Source organism: Vulpes lagopus, chromosome 7 (assembly GCF_018345385.1).
Source record: "Vulpes lagopus strain Blue_001 chromosome 7, ASM1834538v1, whole genome shotgun sequence".
NCBI lineage: Eukaryota > Metazoa > Chordata > Mammalia > Carnivora > Canidae > Vulpes > Vulpes lagopus.
Window position 1 is genome coordinate 65731130 of NC_054830.1, and position 23940 is coordinate 65755069.

At 38.1% G+C, this 23940-nt stretch overlaps 1 protein-coding gene across 4 annotated transcripts in view; it reads right to left on the minus strand.

Moving 5' to 3' along the window:
- KIAA1958 (KIAA1958 ortholog) overlaps positions 1 to 23940 on the minus strand; it is a 148066-nt gene that overhangs the window by 73915 nt on the left and 50211 nt on the right. For 3 of the 4 annotated variants that reach the window (XM_041760451.1, XM_041760450.1, XM_041760447.1), the window contains exon 3: positions 2397 to 3591. In XM_041760451.1, coding sequence (XP_041616385.1) covers positions 2397 to 3567 — 1171 coding nt within the window. In that variant the 5' untranslated portion in view covers positions 3568 to 3591. Of the gene's footprint in view, positions 1 to 2396; positions 3592 to 9370; positions 9497 to 23940 lie in introns of those variants that run through there. The other variant, XM_041760449.1, reaches the window with a different exon arrangement.

The following is a 23940-nucleotide window of genomic DNA, read 5'->3' on the forward strand; positions in this document are numbered from 1 at the left end:
TCGAGTCCCACATCAGGCTCCCTGCATGGAGCCTGCTTCTCCCTCTGTCTGTGTCTCTGCTTCTCTCTCTCTCTCTCTGTATCTGTGTGTGTGTGTGTGTGTGTGTGTGTGTCTCATGAATAAATAAAATCTTTTAAAAAAAGAAAACTCTGTCAGGCTGTCTCCTATTTTATTTAAAAAGGGGGGGGGTGACACACAAATAAATAAACCAGATAAAACTTTAAATGAAAAGGTACTACTTCTATCCTATATGCATGAAGAGTCAGATTTCCTACCTCGTACAAAGACTAACCAGCCTAAAAAAAAAAAAAAAATGTCTAAATTATGCCGAAGACCATACTGTTAAAAAGTTCAACATCGTTAGTCACTAAAGTAATGGAAATCAAAACCACAATGAGATACTACTTCATGTACCAAACAGGATAAATACCATTTTTCTAATGGAAAATAACCAAATATTGGTCAGTATGTTAAGAAACAGGAAACTTCTTACATTGCTGGTGATTTTTAAATGGTAGAGCTACTTTGGAAAACAGTTTGGCAGCTCCTCAAAAAGGTAAACATAGAGTTATCATATACACTCAGCAATTCCACTTCTAGGTAGTTGCCCAAGTTAAATGAAAGTATATATCCACTCAAAAACTCGTATACGAGTGTTATTAGCATTACCCATGATAGCCAAAAAACAGAAAAAAACCCTCAATATCCATCAACTGATGAAAGGAAAAACAAACTACGGTATATCCATATAATGAAATATTATCTGCCAATAAAAAGAAATTCTGATACATACTACAATGTAAATTAACCTTTAAAAAAAGTATGCTGAATGCAAAAGGCAGTCACCAAAGGCCACATGCTTTGATTCAATTTTTATGAAATGTGCAGAATATGTAAATCCATAGAGACATAAAGTAGGTCAATGGTTGATGTGCTGGAAGGAAAAAAGAGGGACGGCTAATGGGTATGAGTTTCTTTCTGGGGTAATGACAGTGTTTTGAACTAGATAGTGGTGATGGTTGTACAATTCTGTAAATATACTAAAAACCACTGAACTGTTGTATACTTTATAAAAGAGCATATTTTATGGTATGTGAATTATATCTCAGTAAAGCCATTATTTTAAAAAGAAAGAAAAATGAATAAACTGAAAAGCATAGTTTTGAATCAGGATACGAATATTTTCATTGTATATTTTATTAATAATACCAAGACTGCATCAATAAAATCACAAATTGCATAAAGGCACAGGTACTGTCAGCTTCTAGGAAACTTTTCCCAAAATACATGACTTCCTTGAGAGGGATTAAAATGAAACAAACCAAAATGTGTCACAAATTTCTTTCTATATATTCTGTTCTGTATGTCTGTTCATTCTTGTCCATGTTTCTACTTCTGGCTTATTAGATTTGAATAATGAACCCAAATGCATGACATCGAAGCCTCTCTATATAGTAATAGCCCACATTAAATAAATAATACATGTTAGAATTACAGAACATTAGAATGTCAAAATTAGGTAGAGACTTCATACAATTATTTCCCTCTCCTCTCAATCCATTTCAGTCAAGCCCATATATTCCAGTAATGCAAGTTATTGGACTCTTTTAATTGTGAGATAAAAGATAAAATACTTCTAGAATTATTCGTTGCTTTTTAAAACACTTGTTCTAAACTGCTGCACCCACTAAAATGAATAGAAAGGCCAAGTTCGTTCAGACAAATATATAATAATGGAGAAACACTAGTTCTATCGTCATTGTATGCCTAACCCAACATCGTATCATTTTGGCTTCAAACAACCACCAAATGCTTTAATACTGATAGGAGAGGATAAACTTTTTTTTTTTTCAAAGATAACATTAATATACAAAAATTATTCAGCTTGGGGGACCTTAGTGTCTCAGTCAGTTATGTGTCCAACTCTTGGTCTTGGCTCAGGTCATGATCTCAGGGTTGTGAAATCAAGTCCTGCATCAGGCTCCGCACTCGGCACGGAGTCTATTTGAGATTCTCTCTCTCCTTCTCTCTGCCCCTACTCCCACTTGCACACTTTTTCCTCTCTAAAATAAATAAAATCTTTAAAACATCAAAAAAATGGAAATTATTCAGCTTAAGATCAGATACAGATCTTAAATCTAGCCATGCAATATCAACAGCACAATCCTACAGCTGTCCTCTCAGCCCTGGGTACACTTAACTGGATGGATGGCCTCAACTCCGATGAATTTCCTTCAGAGTATCACCTGGATGGAATAGATTTCATTGTTTCTATCTTTCTGAGAGTAATAAAGGCCTGAAAGCTAGCAAAGCGAGCCAATGGTTTCAAAAGTACTGGCGGCGCAGAATTCTCTGATGTACATGGATGAGGGACCCTGTCACCTCATGTGCCATACCTGGTATGCACTGTGCTGTGGCCTCAGTGGTTATGGTTGGAGCGACTGGGGGCTGCTGTTGACTGGAACTCACTTCTGGCTCTGTGTTAACTGAGGGAGAAAGAGCTACCTCACAGGAAGAGACCTGGCTGGGCAGATGGGGCAGGAACTCTTCAGAAGCAACTTGGTCATCCTGTCCAGGCAGCTGCAGGGCAGACAAAGGGATGCTGATCTGTTTGTTAGGATGGGATGTGCTCACAGGCATCTGCATAGCCACCTGCTGGTTGGTGCCATGGGCACCAGGGGGTCCTCTGTTTGGTGAAGCCAGAGATACCCTGGCAGTCTTCTGGACGATTGGTCTGGACATGACAGAGGGAGATGCAGACACACCATGTGGGTCTAGCTCTGTGCCAATGGCAGATGTTACATGGGGAATCAGCTTGGCTGACCCTATACAAGAGGGACCAGCATGAGTCTGAGGCTTGGGTTTTGCCATCTGTGTCAATGACAGGGCTGGTCCATCTACCCCTCCAGTCAGCTCTGCATTCGCCACAATATAATAATCTTCGGGAATTTCTTGTTTGATTTTCTTAATGATGACATCATTGCTGCATTCATCAACCATTTGAGCCTGGGAGCTGGAATGGAGAGAAGATGGGACTATTCCAGGCCTTTTTCGAGCAATGCTTTGAGGCCTTTGGGTTTGGGGTTCAAAGTCACTATCCTCGTCTGTAACAGAAGACTCACAAACCATGTCAAACAAGGTGTTTTCATCTTCATATTCTTCAACAGCTTCATCCAGTTCAGAGGGCTCACTGCAATAAGAGAAGTCACAAGAGTCTCTGGTCCGATTACAGTCTAGCTTCGCTTTCACTGGTCTCCCAGGGTACCTTTCAACAGGGCTAGTTTGTGTCTCTGATGGTACTCCAATTATACTGGGACTATCAGAGTTAAAACTTCTGTTATCCTGGAAACAGACCCTCTCTTGGGACCCAGCTCTGCAAGTAGCTGTCAGGGGCCAGTGATAAGCATGGCCAGCACTACAGCCCCACATTGCTGTGAGGTTCCCATGGGAACCTTCCGAAAGCAAGTGTTTCAGGTTCGGGATGAGGCTGCAAATGGTCCCATGGCTGTGGGCCCAGCTGACCAATTTGGACAGATTCTCAGATGAAGTATGAAGGCAATCCTCCATGTTACAGGATCAGCAGTGTCTTTCCTAAAGGGAAATAATCAAAATAAGAAGCCATTATTACCCAAGATAGTCCCAAACCTCCATTACTTCAATTTCCTTGAACTATGATCATGTGGCATAAAAAAGAAACATACTTCAAAACTGTTATCTAGTTGATGTCACTGCCCATGAACAGAGACTTACAGGGAAAAGTAAAAAGCAGTGATGCCTTATGGCTGTGAGACAAGATTTTTGTTAATTTTCTTTATTGTTATAATAATACTTGCCTAAAAAATACCTGCATGAGGAAAAAAAGTGGGAAAGAAATAAAAAACTATCGAGCATTAAAAAAGAGGCGAGCTTTTTCATGGTATATTTTACTTCCAAAATCACAAAAGAGGGGCCTCTAAGTCAGCCCCTTAATAACACGTTGTGTGCATTATCTATATTAACCAAGGAAGTACACTTCCAACTTTACCCTCTGCAATCAGAAACTTCATTACTAAAGGCAGAAGCATGAAGGCTTAGGTCCATTCTAGGATGAGGCACAGAAGGGAAGTCAATCCTCTCCTGGGCACCAGAAAACAAATGATGTAACCGAGAGTCCAAGGAGAGAATGAAATGCTATAGTGGGGAAGAAAAGTCTTTAGCAGGGAAGGGAGAATGGGCTAGGAGGAAAGCCACTACAGGGTACCTGCTGGGGTCAGGGGCACAAGCAGTCTGCAGACCAGAAGCAAGGGTGAGTGGGCCAGGTGCCAGGACTCTAACCAAGTGTTAGGAGCAGGCATTCTGCCTCTGTGCTGTCTGAAATTCCTGAAATAGTGCCTTTCATCTAACAATCTGGAGGTCAGAGATGTGTCTGGTTTATTCCACTTCTGAGCTTCCTGGGCACTCAAGGATAACCAGCTACCAAATAGGAGTAAACCATTTGTAATTGGGTGGAGCTCAAAAAGAATCACTTGTTATGTGTCCTTGACTGGGTAACACTGAGGACAACACGATGGGCAAAAAAAGTAAAATGGGACATGTAGAGTCTGCATATGATTAGAAAGGTCAAGGAAGTTTCTGATAAAGGGGAGATCCTGGGGAGAATTGGGTGGGGGGAGGAACGAGGATCTTGATGTATTGTTTAGTCTGTCCTGTTCATCTGTAGCTGTGAGTGACAAGTGGTGCCTCAATGTGGGTGGGCTCTGCACTAAGGTGTCAAGATGTGTCATGTCAGGTGGCCGTACAAAAGGGCACATCTGAACCTTCATGGCACCCCATCAGCAGTTAGGTAAACTCAAATCCTTTCACATGGTATGAGGTGTCTGTGATGTGTCATGGCCGCCGTCAACTCCTCAAGCCTCATTTCCTACTACTACGGGCTTTTCTCCCACATTTCTAATGGTCTACTCTAAACAGTTTTTCATGCCTACTGGGCCTCTAAAAATTTGTTCTTTGGCTTGATATGCAGCCCTCTTCTTTTTTCATTTGGAAAACCCTTTCAAAACTGGACTTGGGACTGCCTCCTGTTGACGTCTTTCTAGACCTCCTTGCAACCTCAGATATTTATTTAGATTCTCTTCACTTGCACTTCTATCATCTCAAGAGATCTCCGTTTCTGTTATCATTGACATCTTTGTCTCCCAAACCTGCCTGAGAATTCCCTGAGGACAAAAACCATAATTTTTAATTTTTTTATTTATTTAAAAAATTTTAGTATAAAGGGCTACAATTTTTCATTCATCGATGAGGATCTAGTTGGGGATAGAGATATTAATATGATATGATCTGTTCCTGAGACCTTATAATCTATTGATGATGATAAATAAATGAATGAATAAATATATAAATACTGGCAGTGCCATCAACACTAACAAAATAAACATTTAAGACCCTCAAGTAAGAAACATGACATTTCCCTATCACTTTTACTATAATCATTGAAGGGAACAGAGGATTTTCTCCCCAGTGGTATAACCAAACCACAGCTGTCTTGTGCATAGGAGAGTAATATACGAGCTACCACATTTTATGAAGCAGCACAGTAAAAGGAAAGAACAGGAACTGGTGTAGAAGTTGGGAATTTCAATTCTAGTCCTGGAACTGATGTCTATGGCCTAAGACAAGTCTAATTACCTCTAAGCTAATATGTCAGGTCTATATGATCTTCATGTTCCCTTTATACTTTAGGAATTTAGGGACGTTTATATGCCTTGCATATAACTTTAAAGTAAAAATGCAGGTAAAAGAGAAAGGCTGGTACACTTAGGACAATGAGCACTGAGTAATGTATAGAATTGGTGAATCACTATATTGTACACTTGTGTATTAAACTAATACAATACTGTATTAGTTTCAAGCGTACTAGAATTAAAATAAAAAACTTAGTTAAAAAAAAGACTGAGGTTTCTAATGTTTATTTTTTAAGCTTTCTTAATATATCTACTTAATTTGTATGGCAGAGACTATTTGTCTACCTAGTATCTATTCTCTCTTTTTCCTTACAGAGCATCCCAATTTGTTGAGGCAGCAATATGCTTACCTAAAACACATTTCCTAACTTCCCTTGAAATAGGAATCGTCACATGACACAGTTCTGGCCAACAGTATATAAATAAAAGTCACTGAGTGGGGGTTGTGAAAGCCCTCAAAAACACAGACTTGTTGAATTTTTGCCTTTTTGCCTTTGTCCTTCCCTTTCTTTCTTCCTGGAACAAGGACATGATGGCTGGAGCTCTAGAGGCCTTGTTAGGAACATGAAATAAGAACTTCAAGATAGAAGAGAAGAACCAGAGGTCCTGGCTTGGGTCCCTGTTGACATCATAGAACCACTGTATCAACTCTGAACTATCTAGGATTCTTTGTTACATAAAGAAAGATAATGCCCTGATCTTGCTAAAGCCACTGTTGTTGGCATATTTGATTACATAAAGTTGAACTCAATTACTAACTGATACACAAAAAATAATATCCATCTCTGGTTTTTGGAACCTCAGAGCAAAATCCTTCAATTTCTCTGCATCATCCCCCAAGTACAATTGTTTCTTAGATTGGACTCCACAAATAAATTACTACGAGGTCTATAATTCTATGCCAAAATGTTTCTAACTGTTTTCACTTTGATTCTAATAAAAATATGATTAATATAAGCACATAATGAGTTATGTAAAAAATCACATTGCATCCAAATATTGCCTTTGTATCTATACTCACATTATTATCCATAATCACCTAAAGTGACATGACTCAACTTTCAATTTGTTGGGATACCTGTTTGTGTTGTTTTCTTCTTAGCAAATATAAATACAAATCTTGTCTTTTGCATTAATAATTATCAAATGAAAGGCATCATGATTTGACATCATGAAAATGGCAGATGTAATACTGAAGCAATACAACACTTTTACATGTCACAGGATAAATGAGAAAATAAAAAGGAGTTGAAATAAATATATTGTTCATATAAAAAATATATACATTGTGGCCCAATATTTGATGAAGATGTTTTCACAGTTCAAACATGTAAAAATGTGGCAGAATCAAAACACAAAATTATATATGCACGTAGAACTCCAAGGAGCTTACTGTTCAGGCAAAAGCTACATACAGTAGTAAGTAAACTAGTACCTTTGCTGAAGGTCCCACAAGCCAGAAAAAAAATTATAATAAAAAATAAAGTAGATATAATTTTAAATTTTGTTAAAAGCTTATCTACTTAATTCTAAAACGATCACCAACCTTTAAGAATCAATACGTAGTAATCATAAGTCACTTTTATTACATTCTGAAATTCACTAGCAATCTCATGAAGAGGCTCTTAAACTTTTCCTGAGTATCATAAAATGAAAATATTTTTCCAGTATCGTTATTAATATATTTCAGCCAGGCAACCAATGTTAACCAATGTAGTTATGAGAGCATAATTGGTTGGTATTTAGGGTAATTAAATGGGCTGAGTCCAAGCTGACAAGGAATAGCTACCAATATACTGCAATATATTCTAAATTTAATAGAAAATAGAATCAAGAAGGGGATCCCTGGGCAGCTCAGCAGTTTAGTGCCTGCCTTTGGCCCAGAGCGTGATGCTGGAGTCCCGGGATCGAGTCCCATGTTGGGCTCCCTGCATGGAGCCTGCTTCTCCCTCTCCCTGTGTCTCTGCACCTCTCTCTCTCTCTCTCTCTCTGTGTGTCTCTCATGAATAAATAAATAAATTCTTTAAAAAAAATAGAATCAAGAAGAAGACAACTAAGATACTTCCGAACTGCTGAAAATGAAGTCAGTTCTAGAACCTACTAATTTGCTTCAACAGTCTGATGATAAGCTCTATGCTGAAAAATGCCTTTTCTAGATTTTCAAAAATTAAAATTAACTTCAGATAGTATTTTCCCATATATGATATGGGCAAAGACTGGATTAGACACTTAGCTTTAGAGTTTTCAGATGACACTTGACTAAAAACAAACTCAAAGAAGGGCACCTGGGTGGCTCAGTCAGTTAAGCATCTGATTCTTGGTTTCAGCTCAGGTCATGATCTCCGGGTCGTGAGATTGAGCCGTGCATCAAGCCCCACATTAGCGGGGGAGTCTGCTTGGGATTCTCTCTCCTCCTCTCCCTCTGCCCCTCTCCCCTGCTCACTTGCTCTCTCTAATAAATAAATAAATCTTAAAAACAAAACTAAACTCAAAAAGCCCTGACTAGCAAGTAGAGTTTAGGTTAAGTATGAAACTTAGTTATCCTAAATTAGCAAACAAAGCTACAAATTTATTATTACCACACTGTATGATAACTTTAGACAAGCAGACATTCTATATATAGTCAGATTTTCCACACTATTTTTTTTAAGATTTTATTTACTTATTTGAGAAAGAGAGTGAGCATGAGTGGGGGTAAGGACAGAGCAAGAGGGAGAAGCAGGCTCTCCCCTGAGCAAGGAGCCCAATATAGGGCTCATTCCTAGGATCCTGGGATCATGACCTGAGCCAAAGGCAGATACTTAACCAACTGAACCACCCGGGTTGCCCCTAGGCTTTCTACCATTAAACCCAAAACTGATCATTAAGGTTTCAGTAGAATAACATAAAACTAATTATTGTTACAGCTAATATTTATTGAACAATTATTAATTACCAGATACTATTCTGGGACTTGACATACCAATAATCCTAATTATATCAGTAATTCTAGTAAGTTAAATAAATTATTTTCTTCATCTTATAAATGAGTAAACTAAGTCACTTGAACAAAGCAGGAGTGGAGTCAAAACCTGAACTTCAGTCTTATTTCAGAGCCTATGCTTTTAACACACTACATTTCTTCTGACAATGTAATGGTAGAAAGATGTTGTCTCAAATCTGGTTCCCTATCACATTAATGTTAATTTGAATTTATGTTGGTTTTATAATTTAACTTTGAATTTATGAAACTATTTTGGTTTACAGCTGTCTTATTAACATAAATGTTATGTTTATATATACTATTTTAAATAACATTATGACAAAAAATGATTTAACACAGCACTGGGTGTAAAGAAGGTCCATGAAAATGCTTTCCTTTCAAACAATTGAGAAAAACTTTTTAGAAAAAAAAGGCTATGAAAAAATTAGTCACTTTTCCAAAACCTGACAAAAGTGAGTTACCAGCCAAATACCAATGAATGTCTAGTTGGCTTTCACCTCACTTCAGTTACAACAATATGCCCCACAGCCCTTAAAATCCTTCTCTTTATAAGTTTCTGAAACTTTCAAAGGATTTGGTGTTGCTGTTGTTTTAATACTACTAAATCTCAATTCCTGATGAATGACAAAGATTGACACAAGAAAAAAAAAAAAGAAAATCTTACTAGCCATGTATCAGCCATGTAGCCATGGCTCAGTTAGGTGTCTGCCTTCATCTCAGGTTATGATCTTGGGGTCCTGGGATCAAGCCCCACCTTGGGCTCCCTGCTCTGTGGAGAGTCTGCTTCTTCTTCTCACTCTGCTGCTCCCCACTCCCAGCTCATGCTCACTCTCTCTCTCAATAAATAAATAAAATCTTAAAAGAAAAAGAAAAAGATTTCACTGGTAAATTCTAACACACAAAGAAGAAATAATACCAAAATTATGCAAATATTTTCAAAAAATAGAAGGGAGCACTACTCAACTTGTCTGAGGAGGCCAGCATAACCCTACTACAAAACCTGATAAAAATCTTACAATAAAGAAAATTACAGATCAACATTCTTTATTTTATGCAAAAATCCTTTACAAAACATTAGCAAAATGAATCCAACAATATATACAGTGGGTAATAATACATCATGACCAAGTAAGACTTATCCTAGGAATGGAAAGTTGGCTGACCATTCAAAAATCAACCAATATAATTCAACATATTAACATTTCACAGGAGAAAAACCATGATATCATCATCCCAACAGATGCAGACAAAGCACTTGCAAAATTAAATGTTCATGAACAATTAAAAACCCTTAATAAGCTAATAATAGGACTTCCTCAAGCTGACAATGGATACCTATAAAAATTCTACAGCTAATATTAAACTTAATATTAAAAGACTGAATTATTTTCTCCCAAGATCAAGAGTAAGACAGGAATGCTCACTTGCATCACTTTTATTCAACACTGTAACACTGAAATAATGCATCAAAAGAAATAAAACAGAAAAATTAGAAGAAGTAAACTATTTTTACAGGTAGATGATATTGCTGTTTATGTTGAAAATTCCAAAGAATTCATGAAACTGCTAGAACTCATAAATGAATTTATTAGCAAAGTAGTCAAGTACATAATTAATATTTTTTAAAATCTATTAATTTCTATATACTTAGCAACAAAACAGTAGAAAATTAAATTTTAAAAACTCTATTTATAGTAGTGCCAAAAGTATTAAACACCTAGGAATAGATCTAACAAAACGTATCTAAGACTTCTATACTTAAAACTACAAAACACTGTTGAGAGAAATTAAATGTGACATCAATAAATAGAGATGAGTACTGTATTTAAGATTGTTAGGTTGGTATTATTCCCAACTGATCTATATATTCAACACAATTCCAATCAAAATTTCAGTTGGCTTAAAGAAGCTTAAAGAAATAGATAAATTGATTCTAAAATTTATATGGAAATGCAAAAGATCTAGACTAACCAAAACAAATATCTTTAAAGTTGGAGAACTCACTACACCCGATTTTAAGGCTTAGAATAATTTCAAGCTATAGCAATCTATATCATGGGGTACTGACAAAAGAATAGAAATACACATCACTAGAACAGAACGAGTGTCCAGAAACAGACCCACACATATTTGGTCAATTGATTTTCTTCAAAAGGCAAAGGCAATTCAATAGTAAAGGAAAATCTTTTAATCTTTAAATAATGCTAATTCAATTGGACAGCCATTAAAAAAAAAAAAAAACACCTTCAGTTAAACTATACATAGAAATTAATTCAAATGGATCATAGACCTAAATCTAAAACATAGGGAGTGCCTGCGTGGCTCAGTCAGTTGTGTCCAACTCTTCATCTCAGCTCAGGTCTTGATCTCAGGGTTGTGAGTTCGAGCCCCAAATTGGGCTCCACACTAGGCGTGAAGCCTACTTAAAATATAATAACAATAAATAAAATAAAATAAAATAATAAAATAAATCTAAAGCCTAAAACTAGAAAAATTCTGGAAGAAATCATAGGATATTATATTTAAATAATATAAACAATATAATATATAAAATATATTATAAATCATAGGATATATATTATATATTATATTTGTCAACTTGGGGTAGGCAAAAGTTTCTTAGGATGCAAAAATCAAAAGCCATAAAAAATCAGATAAACCAGACTACATCTATAGCTAATGGAATATAAATAATCCGGGGATGGTGAAGGTATCCATCAAAGGTAAACACACTCAACACTGCTACCTGCTTTTAGGAGATCCCCTATGTAACTTTCGGTGCTATCTACGGAAACTCGGATATGATCTAAAAAGCAGTTATGTCTCAACTAACAGACCAGTGACTGACAAAGCCAGAAGCAAAAGAAAATAAAACAAACCGTGGGAAGTACAGCTCCTTTACAAAACTAGAAATAAGGTTACTGTGTTTTTCTTATTTACTGAGAATGACATACACTTCCTATTTTATTTTTCCATTAACTACAACTCTTAGAATCTAAAAAGTGTTTCAGGGAACCCCGGGGGGCTCAGGGGTTCAGCGCCGCCTTCGGCCCAGGGTGTGATCCTGGAGACCTGGGATTGAGTCCCCAGGATCAGGCCCTGGGCTGAAGGCGGCGCTAAACCCCTGAGCCACCCTGGGGTGCTCGGAAACAGATAAATCTGAAAGATACTTCGTACCTAGCAAATTAAAAAATCATAATAAAAAAGCTTTTAATTTTATGCCATGAATACATTACATGTATTTCATTTATATTTCAATTCAGTAAATTATCTATTAAGTATCTGTTATGTGCTAAATACTTGTTACAGACTGAATTATTCTCTCTTCCCAACAAAAGATATGGTTTGAAAGTCCTATATCCCCATACCTCAGAATGTTACCTATAAGGTAACCTATAATTGCAGATGTAATTAGTTTCCATGAAGTCATACAGAGGTAGAATGGGCCCCTAATTCATATGACTGGTGTCATTATAAGGAGACAGCCACGTGAAGACAGACACAGGGAGAAAGCCATGTGACAGCAAAGATAGAGACTGGAGTTATGCAGCTGCAAGCGAAGGAACACCACCAAAGATTGACAGCAAACCACTAGAACATAGGAAGAGGAAGGAAAGATTCCCTAGAGGTTTCAAAAGGAGCATGATCTTGTCAACACCTTGACTTAGGACTTCTAGACTGCAGAACTGTGAGGCAATACATTTTTATCGTTTTAAGCCACTCAGATTGTGGTACTTGTTGGGCAGCCCAAGAAAACCTAACACACACTGTTAGGTTTTCTACAAATGCAGAGAAATAACACCAGAGTTCTTGACTTCAAGAAGTTACAGTTCACTAGTCAAATAATTAAGAGTGTGGTATAACATATGTTCCAGATATGGGGATAATAGCTAATTATACTTTTGGGGTGGGGAATACCAAATCAGGATCTACTTCCTGAAAGAGGTGAAAGCATTCTAGATAAATGTACAATGATGTGAAACAGTATGATTTCAGCCAACTATAAGGAAATCAGTTATTACTTGATTGTGATATATAGGAAGGGAACTATGGGAAAAGATTAAATTGGAAGAATAATGCAAGGGCAAAAGTATGATGGTCTTTGTATACCATACAAAGAGCTTGGAGTTTATGTTATGAGGGGCCTTAATCAGAAAAAAAAACAGAAGCCAAACTTGTACTTTGGAAAGATCTTTTTTTTTTTTTTTTATGATAGTCATACAGAGAGAGAGAGAGAGGCAGAGACACAGGCAGAGGGAGAAGCAGGCTCCATGCACCGGGAGCCTGACGTGGGATTCGATCCCGGGTCTCCAGGATCACGCCCTGGGCCAAAGGCAGGCGCCAAACCGCTGCGCCACCCAGGGATCCCTGGAAAGATCATTTTTGAGATAGATTATAAGGTGGCAAATGGCAAAAGGGGCTATTTCAAGAGTCTACACTGGAGGCCTAAGAAAAGGAAGATGGCAGATTTGTTAGAAGATAATAGGCAGCAATTAGTGTGAATCACTTTTGAGGGATAAGGGCAAAGAGAGGCTAAGTCAATTCCTAGGTTTCTATCTCGAGAGCCAGGATAGATTTGTTCTTAATCAAGATAAATATTGTAAGAGAAGAGCCAATGTATAGGTTAGGAGTGATGATTTATCCAATTTTCTTTAAAAAGGCAGTGAACTCAGGAATCCTTTATTTTGAGGGCATAACATCAATAGTCTAACTTACACATAAAACCTCCCAACCTATAGACAAGCATGAGCATACCTTTCTATGAAAAGTACATCCTATCTGACCTTGGAGAATCATTTAAGATAATTTTAAAAGAATTTTTTTGGGAACACCTGGGTGGCTCAGTCAGTTGTATCCGACTCTTCATTTCAGCTCAGGTCTTGATCTCAGGGTCATGATTTCAAGCCCTGCATTGGGCTCCATGCTGGGCATGGAGTCTACTAAAGGTGGGGGAAAAAAAAGGAAAGAATTTTTTTTTACTCTGCCCAGTGGAAACTACTTCAATTGACTTTCAAAGTTACTCTAGTCAAGCTTCCTGAATGAGAGTATGAAATACATGACTTCAGAGATTTTTCACTGGTTCATCTAACTTACTTCCTTGAATCAAACATAAAATGTCAGCTGTCATCCATTCTATCAATAAATATGTATTAGGCATTGCGAGGCACTGGCCTGACCCCTAGAAAGAGAAGGGTGATAAAGACAGACATTCTAATTCTCTATTATCACAGGGCTTATAGTCTAAGAAAAAAGAGAAACAATAAAATAAATAATTTCAATAAAGCGTAATAAGTGCTACAACAGAGACAGAACACGGTGTTACAGGAACATAAGGCGGGGGGCATCTAACCTAGACCAGGATGAGTCAGGGAAGGTTACCTAAATAACCTAATGATGTGCAAGTTGAGAATCAAAGGATGCATGAAAGTTAGTCAGGTGAAGGACACCTGCGTGGCTCAGTCAGTGAAGTATATGCTTTCAGCCCAGGTCATAATACCAAGGTCCTGGGATCGAGTCCCACATGGGGCTCCTTGCTCAGCAGGGGGCCTGCTTCTCCCTCTGCCTGCTGCTCCTTCTGCTTCCATGTTCTCTCTCTCTCTGACAAATAAATAAATAAAATGAGTTAAAAAAAAAAAAAAGTCAGGTGAGAGGTGAAAAGTAGACCTGTGTGAAGGCCCAGAAGACACAGAGTTAATGGAAGTTGTTCAGTATGGGTGAATGGAAGAACGTAAGGTGAAAATGGTATAAGAGTATGTCTGAAAAAGTAGTCAAGGACTCAATTATGATGGTCTTATAGATTATGTAAAAGACTTATGGCTTTATTACAGAGATAATATTTTTAAGACTTTATTTGAGAGAGAGAAAGAGAGCATGAGCAGGGGGAGGGGCAGAGGGAGAAGTAGACTCCCCACTGAACAGGGAGTCCAATGTGGGGCTTGATCCCTGGACCCTGGGATCACGACCTGAGCTGAGGGCAGATACTTAACCAACTGACATACCCAGACACCCCTGACTTTATTGTAGAGATAATCTAAAAGTATTACATGGTTGTAAGCAAGAAGGTGACTTTAGAATCATTATTCTGATTATACTTGAAGAGACCAAGACTAGAGGCAGGAATCCAGTTAGGAGAAATAATGCAGCAATTCAGGTAAGATATAATGGTAACCTACCTTGGATAGTGGCAGAGGGATGGAAAGAAGAGAACAGATTTCAAAATCAAGTAAGAGGTAGAAGACAAAAAGATTGGATAAAGGAGGTGGGAGGAAGAAAGAAGTTATAGATTCTGACTTGACCACTGAGAAACAGTTTGATTTTTGTCATGTTACTTTGAGGTGCTTTTAAGACACACTAAAGGAAGTATCAAATAGACAGCTGGATATATAGATCAGTATAAAGAGATTGACAAAAGGAATGATGCACTATGAACACGAAACAGCTACAAACACTTCTGTACAATCATAACACAGAAAATAAAAACTGAATATACAAAACAACACTTACAATAGCCCTGTGAACTCTGAGCTCCAGGAGTTCGAGTTCATTTAGGGATTTATCCAAACCTGGTAGGGGGTTCCTGAGGGGATGAAAGGGTGTCTTACCTTGACAGTTCTTGGCTAACCTTCCTGTATCTCAGCAGTGACAACTTTTTCCCTATGTTTCTATTTCTTTGATCATCTATATAATTAATATGAAAGGGAATTAAATGTATGAACTTACAGTGTTAAGGGAAATTAAATGTATAAACTTAAAGACACCATTTGGCAAGTGTCAATGTTCAGGTTACCTGAGAGATGAGACTTGGTAAATCAAAACAAGATTTGTAAAAGGATGGCTACAGAAGAAAATCAGGTCACTCAGTTAGAAAGATGAGTATCGGCAAATTCTCCACTGACTGATACAGCTTCTGAGTCTCCCAGAACAGCCTCAACTGCTTTCCTCCAAGCCCAATCTTAATATGCATAAAACTGAAGAAATTCTGCACACAGACTATTCTGGATGAAGGACCACTTCCATGTCTCAAGATAGGACAGTGCAGAGGTTAAGATCATAGACTCCACTGCCAGAATTTAGAATTTAAATCCTAACTCTTACTTATGCAGTGTGACGTTGGGCAAGTTACTTTACCTGTCTCCATCTAATTTTCCTAATCTGTATGAGAATAACCCCAACCCTAATCTACATTATAAGGATTAAATTAATTCATACTGTAAAATGCTTAGAACAATCACTCAATAATTTTTCACCTGAAATTACAGGGTTTTCCCCATTTTGATGATCTGTAATATAACTATAGAGAGCATACAATTTGGCATGTACACTTGTGGAAGAGTGAGACCCACAGAACACACAATACACTATGGTATACTCAGTCAAGAATAAGGTCCTCATTTAACTTTCTCAGATGCCTTAGACTAATACAGATTCATCAAAGTATACACTAAATTTAGAGCAGCATTACAGAACAAGACCTAGCTACCCAGATATCCCCAGGAATCCTGCCAATGGGCCTTAGACCAGCTATAGGATCTGTTATTCTGCAGCCACCTTAAAATTTTGGTCCCAGAGTTTCTTCTAACAGAAACCACACGGACTTTTCAGTGGCATCCTTTCATTCAACAAATATTGAATGACATTAGGCTACAAGCACTAGAATACTGTCATGAACAAGACAGTCATGATCTGTGCCTATATGGAAAACTCAAGGATGCAGGGCAGGATGGGATGACTAATTATACAAGAAATAATTCTGTTGCAATTTTGACAAAAACTCTGCAAAGACAACCTACTTTATCTAGTTTATGCTAAGAGAGCAAAAAACTAGAGAAATTTATTCTCTTCTGGGGGATTAGAGAAAGCTCCTCTGAGGAAGTAGTATTTAAACTAAAAGCTGAAGGATTAGCAGGAATTCACACGAAGAGGGGAAAGGGCAGGGATGCCTGGGTGGCTCAGCGGTTGAGCATCTGCCCTTGGCTCAGAGTGTGATCCCGGGATCCTGGGATCCAGTGCTGCATCAGGCTCCCCACAAGGAGCCTGCTTCTCCCTCTGCCTGTGTCTCTGTCTATGTCTCTCATAAATAAATATACAAAATCTTTTTTAAAAATGTATATATACATTTATATCATGTAAGCTAATTATGCATTTGCCAAGAAAACAAATTCATTATAAAAATAATTTTAAGTGGCTCAGTTGGTCATATCAGTCAGTTGAATGTCTGCCTTCAGCTCAGGTCATGATCCCAGGGTCCTGGGATCAAGCCCTGTATCAGGTTCCCTGCTCAGTGGGGATTTTGCTTCTCCCACTCCCTCTTGGCTCATGTTCCCTCTCTCAAAATAAATAAAATCATAATTAATTAATTTGATTTCATGGTTTTAAAATCCTACCTTTTTTTTCCCCCAAAGATTTTATTTATTTATTCCTGAGAGACATAGAGCGAGGCAGAGACACAGGCAGAGGGAGAAGCAGGCTCCCTGTGGGAGCCCAATGTGGGACGTGATCCCTGGACCGGGATCATACCCTGAGCCAAAGGCAGATGCTCAACCGCTGAGCCACCCAGGCGTCCCTAATTAATTTGACTTCAGCTTGAGTCATGATCTCAGGGTCATGGGATGGAATTCTCTCTCTTCCTTTACCCCTCGCTCTCCGCCACCCCACCTTAAAGAAAATACTTCTTTTTTTCTTTTAAGATTTTATTTTATTTTAATAATAAATTTATATTTTATTCGTGTTCAATTTGCCAACTTACAGAATAACACCCAGTGAAGATTTTATTTATTTATGAGAGACAGTGCTTACGCATGACAGGGGCAGACAGAGGGAGAGGGCTCAGCAGGGAGCCTGCTGGGGGGGGGGGCGTGCCTTGATCCCAGGACCCTGGGATCATGACCTGAGCTGAAGGCAGACATTCAACTGACTGAGTCACCTGGGTGCCCCTAAATACAATTCTTAACAAAATTCCTACTGTCATAGAAAACAAACATTAATCTTAATCAATTTTTTTAATTAAAAAAATTAACACATAGTGTGTTATTAGTTTCAGAGGTAGAATTTAGTGATTCATCAGTTGCATATATAACACCCAGCGCTCATTCCATCAAGTGCCCTCCTTAATGCCCAGTTACCCTATCCCCCACTCATCTCCCCTCCAGCACTCCTCAGTTTGTTTCCTATAGTTAAGAGCCTCTTACGATTTGCCTCCCTCTCTCATTTCAATCTTAGTCAATAATTTGATACTAATATATTAAAAATGCTTTCAAAAATATTAATACATCTAGGGGGTGCATGGGTGGCTCAATCAGTTAAGCCTCTGCCTTCAGCTCAGGTCATGATCCCAAGGTCCTGGGGCTGAGCCCTATGTCACGCTCTCTGCTCAGCAGGGAGTCTGCTTCTCCCTCTCCCTCTGCCACTTGCCACCTAACTCCTGCTCTCGCTCTCAAATAAATAAATAGAATCTTTAAAAAAATATATTAATGCATCTAAAATACCCATAAATACCTCAGAATCCTTAGTAACTCCCAATTATCCATGTTTTTAATTTCTGCAGTTTATACTAGGCATAAGCTTGTACTACATACTATTAGAAAAGGATTAAAATTAACTAGTGGCATTCCATTCATACAAACTGTTCCATATGTATTGACTAGTAATATTATCCAATCACATTTTAAAGTTGTTTTCCCATCAATGAGCATGATCTAACATGATGGTTCATGCCTTGTACAGCCCACTCAAAGAAGTATTATAAATGGAAAAACGGAAAATTTTATCTCAAAGTGAGTGATGTTAACATTTTTAGCTACCTTTAAATTTACATACCCTCATTCTCCTGGTAGAATTTTCCAAAACTTGAGTAGCAGTGTCTTATAATGAAGACTCTGTCCTAGATGCTGGAAATACAGCCCCACTTCAGTAAATGAACTAATGGCAGGCTGATTCCTGATTTCAGAAAGCAATGTGAAAATATATATGCCACTGCATTCTCCACTGAACTGCTCTAACCAAGATCACCAATAACCTCCACATCAAGAATTTCAATCGACATTCCTCAAGTTCTCTTCTTTTGGCTTCTCAGCAGCTCCAATAGCTGTTCTCTGTCTTATTTGACATCCCCTTTCCTTGGCTTCCATCACACTCTACTATTTCCCAGTTTTCTTTGCTAGGGCTCATCATCCCTTTTGACCTTTAAAACTTGAGTTTATCACGGGCACCTGGGTGGCTCAATTGGCTAAGTAACTCCTGGTTTCAGCTCAGGTCATGATCGTGGGTCCCTGGGACACTGCCCCACATTGGGCTTCCTGTTCAGTGCAGAGTCTGCTTATCCCTGTCCCTCCTCTCCTCCCCCCATTCATGCTCTCTCTCAATTAAATAAACAAATAAAATCTTAAACACATACACACAAATTAGAATTTACCAGTGGTCCTGGCAGTCTTCTCATATTACTGTTTCACTAGATGATGTTTTGCTTTCATCTACCCCATGAATCTGGTTATCAGGTATATACCATACCCTGACAATTAATATCTGAATAAATGGCATTACTACCTCCTCAGCTGCTGAAGTCCAAATCCTGCAAGTCACCTTTGACTCCAATATATCCTTCTTGCAGAGGAATTTGTAGGGTAGGTTCAATTCTAAGAATTCATCTCTGGTTTCCAAAATTACTAAGTTTTACAAAGCTTCTTGTTTGTATTACTGCTATACTTCTAAAGTTTGTAGGAAAAAAATGAAACAGAGATGTACTTTATGCATAGGGGATAAACCTTAAATTAACATTTTAAATATACTAATAAGTTAATCAACATGGATAACAAGTATATGATTCTTATATATGGAAACAATTCACTAAAATATATAAATTATTGGTCCTCAGTTAAAAGGAAGTCTTAGTATTGTGAAATATTTGCTCATGAGAATGAAATTTTGAAGTTACTATTTATATATCATATTAATAGTCCTCTTCTTTGACTCTCATTTTCTAGGAATAAGCATGTTGAGTAGTGAAGTTGTACCATTGTTCCAGATAAGACAGGAGTCAGTGACATGGGTTAAGAATGTGAATAACCTAATTTTGTTATAAAGAAATATTTTAGAAAATTCTAAAAGACATCAAAATGGCTTAAATTTCAGGGCACTGGTAAAAGGACTAAACCCTATAATTTGGAGCCAAAGCATTTGTATTAGAAGTCATACAAGAGTGAGGGAAGGTCCACATTTCCCTGAAAAGTACAGAGGAATTTAAAAATTGATAAGGTTTTGGTTGAGTATTATGGTCCCTTAGCAAAGACAAAAATGTCCTTTCTCATATGTATATTTCTAGAGTTTATATTCTGATTTATTGATCTATTTATCTAATTTATAATTAACACTGCATCATTTAAAATCCCTATAGCAGAATATGGTTTTACATTTAGGAAGGCAAATCCCCTCTCATCATCCTTACTTTTCAAAACTGTTTTCTAATTCCTAACTATAATGGCAAAGCTTCTGATGTTTAATTACGATTATTAGTTATTTGTTCTTAATAGATTTCCTTAGCTGTGTTAAAAAAACATTGTCTGGTTTCTTAATTGTAAAGGATTTTTTTTTCTTAAGATTTTATTTACTTATTCATAAGAGAGACAGAGAGAGGCAGAGACACAAGCACGGAGACAGGCAGGTTCCATGCAGGGAGCCTGATGTGAGATTCAATCCCAGGACCCCAGGATCACACCCTGAGCCAAAGGCAGACGCTCAACCATCCCTACGATGCTGAATTCTATCAAGTATTTAGTCAAATATACATCTGATCTTTTTTCTTTTTCACATTAGAAGTTATACTTGCAGATTTCTCAGTGTTGACCTGCCTTGCATTCCTACTGCTACTTTTCAGTTTTTGTCATTGGCTCTTTTGACCTTCAAAACTGGCACTTTTCTCATGGTATTGTCTTACTAGATGATACTTTCACCTACTTCTGTGCAGCTAGTTAGCAGATATATTCCCTAATATTTCCCTAATTAATATCTCAGTAAATGGCATTACCATTCTCTGGACTGAAGCCAAATTCCAGAATTAGATTCCTAAATTTTTTTTTAGGATTTGGGGATCTTTGTACAAGTACACTGGTCAGGGGCAAGGCAGTTATGTGTCAGCCATCCCTGTAATCCTCTATAAGCACTAAATGCAGACAGACTACTGAAGACAGAAACCTTGGCCAGCATTGTGTCTTCAGCACCTTTAACAAAGCTGACAAGGAGAAGGCATTCATAAATATTGAATGAAAATCAAATGATTATATACTGAACTCAACTGAGTTCTCATGAATTCTCTGATTTAAAATATGCTACTCAGTTGTTCTGTCCACATACCAGCTCAACAACCCTAGCATTGTGTGTCTCCCTTGCCCCATTACTTCCTGATCAACCTAATGAGAACTCCTGTCCACACATGTACAGGGTTGCATGAAGTACAGTAGCAATTCAGAGAAGGAGACTGGATCAACAATCCAAGTGGAATATTCAGTGGCTAAAATTCCTTTGACAAGAATACATCATCTTTAATCAAAATTATACATTATTGAAAACTGACCAGAGGGGCACCTGGCTGCTGTAGAACATGCAACTCTTGAGTTCAGGGTTATAAGTCTGAGCCCCCACTTTGAGTGTAGAGATTACCTTAAAAAAATGAAAGGAAGGAAAGGAAAAGGAAAAGGAAAAGGAAAAGGAAAAGGAAAAGGAAAAGGAAAAGGAAAAGGAAGAAAATTGACCCAGAATGCCTGCTGCAATCTTTTGCCTCGCTCACAAAAGAAGTTTAAGTGAAGAGGACTATATAATAACAACAAATCACAACAAAACCAAAGAGAAAAGGTTTGTGAATTAGGTAAGAGTATGTAAGCGTGTATATGTTAGGTAGTAAACTTTCCAGAACTGTGTCCTGCTCCACTCCAAGGAGCTCAGCCAGAAGCTAAGTTGCCCTCCGTGTAGGGGGTGCTTAGGAAAGGCTGACAGCTGGGTCCCTCTGAGAAGTACAAATGCAGAAACTAACTGCAACCTGGGTCTTCTCAAGGGAAATCTAAGATGTCACAGATATTCCAAACTTCACCTGAGTCCCCAGAGGTCCCTATGAAGTAAGAGGATGAACACCATGATCACCTACTCAGTGTAGTATAATACCTCGGTCTTGTTTGTTCCTAACTCTCTTGTTCAGCCTCTGCTCGTGGGATCTCAGGACTGTCCGCAGTGACCAAAACGAGAAATGAGTTCACTCACTCTTAATGAGACATTCCTTCAAAATGCTGCCTGGAGATGAGCTCTAAGGTAGATGCTCTGTACCAGGAAGATGGTACCAGCAACTACAACTACCACCTGCAAGCTAAGCCTTACTGTTCTGATATTTAGGAGAATCTTCTACTCTTTTCTGGAGAAGGCCATCCACTAATTTTTCCAGGGTAGAGAGTGTGGAGATGACATTTCTTTGGCTTGTATTAGGTGCTCAGCACTAATTAGTTTTTGGATACTCTTATCTTCTTTTCTTCTTGCAGATTATTTTTCTGGCTCTTCTTAAATTCTCTCTTTTTTGTTTGTTTTCAGGGTCCCCACAGATTTTAATATAGTTGGTATTTCATTTGGCTTTAAGAGAGGAGTAGAGAGGTGCCTGAGTGGCTCAGTTGGTTCAGTGTCTGACTCTTGTTCAGCTCATGGTCTCAGGGTCATGGGATCAGGTCCTGTATAGGACTCTGAGCTGGGTGTGGAGCCTGCTTGGGATTCTCTCTTTCCCGCTTTAAAAAAAAAAAGAAAAAAAAAGGGGGAGGGGGAAGATAGATAGGTCCTTTAGCTCAACTGACTGAGAGTCAATGCACAATGAGGGCTCCCAAATCAGGCTATGCACTGAAATCACCCAGGTTTCCTGTTAGAAAATATAGAGCCTGTTTCTTAGCTAAAATGTAGAGCTTCTGATTCATTGACCAAGAGGCTGGGCATGGAGGTCTGCTTCTATCAGTATTTGGTGACTGTCTTGCAGCCAATATAAGAATCTCCATTTAAAAACCATGCTTCTAAATGATTTTTAGTAATGAATATACTATAATTAACTATGAAGTCTGTACTTTTAGGCATTTTACTTAGTTTCACTCCACATACTCACTAATGCAGGTGCTACAACATCTTCCTATATTAGTCTTTTAATACACCTCTATGCCGAGACATAGAGTCAAAAGCAGAGACTTTTTAATTTTTATTTATTCACCTGAGAGAGACAGAGAGAGCAAGTGAGAGTAGAGCAGGAGAGAGGGAAAGAGGAGTACACTTATCTTTTTTTTTTAAGATTTTATTTGTGACAGAGATAGTGATAAAGAGCACAAGTGGGGAGAAAAGGGCAAAACCAAATACAATTCTTACTCTCACTTAATGTAGAAAGTGTCATTAACTCAATAATCAAACAAATAAACCGAGTAAATGGTACTTATCATCACTGTTAAAAGTAGTGCCACTAGACCTTATAAAGCAGAGACTGGGCCTATTCAGAAATGTCAGAGGAAACTCCCCCGAGAAATGAAATTAACAATAAAATAATTAAAACACCCACCGATGGTACTTACTAGTGCCAGGCTTTATTCTAAGCACATCAGATATATTAATGCGTTGACCTTTATGAGGAAATACTATTACTATCTCCACTTTACAGATGAGAAAACTGGGTCAGACTTGTCCAATGTCACATTCCTAGTAAGTCAAGGAGTCAGGATTCAAATCAAGTTAGTCCGCTTGAATCAATGCTAGTAAACACTACCTTACACCTCTTGGGTGATGTTCCTGAACCCTGCACCTACACCAGGCTCAGCATGCTCCTCTCCCCTTGCCTCATCGGAAAGGGGTCATGTGCTGTACTGGTCCAAAGGAATGGCATGCAAGCTCTATGCTGATGTGAAGCTCCTGAGAGTTAGCAAAGAATTTACAAAAGATGGATAGCTCCTCCCTCTCACTTTCAGAACTGCAGTTACTGCTCCACAACCCCCAGAGTATCTGACCAAGGTGCCAGAGAAACAAGGGATTTTCCTTGTTTTTAAATTAGTAATCCCAAATTCACCCATGTTGACGATTTCTTGGTGATCACCTCTGTATTATAACATATTTGAACATTAAACACCACTGTTTCATGAGGATGTGGGGGGGGGAATGCATTGATTACTGATTTTTAAGCCTCCCGAGCTAAGAGTGATTGATTGCCTCATGTAATGACCCTGCCTGACACAAGCCCGG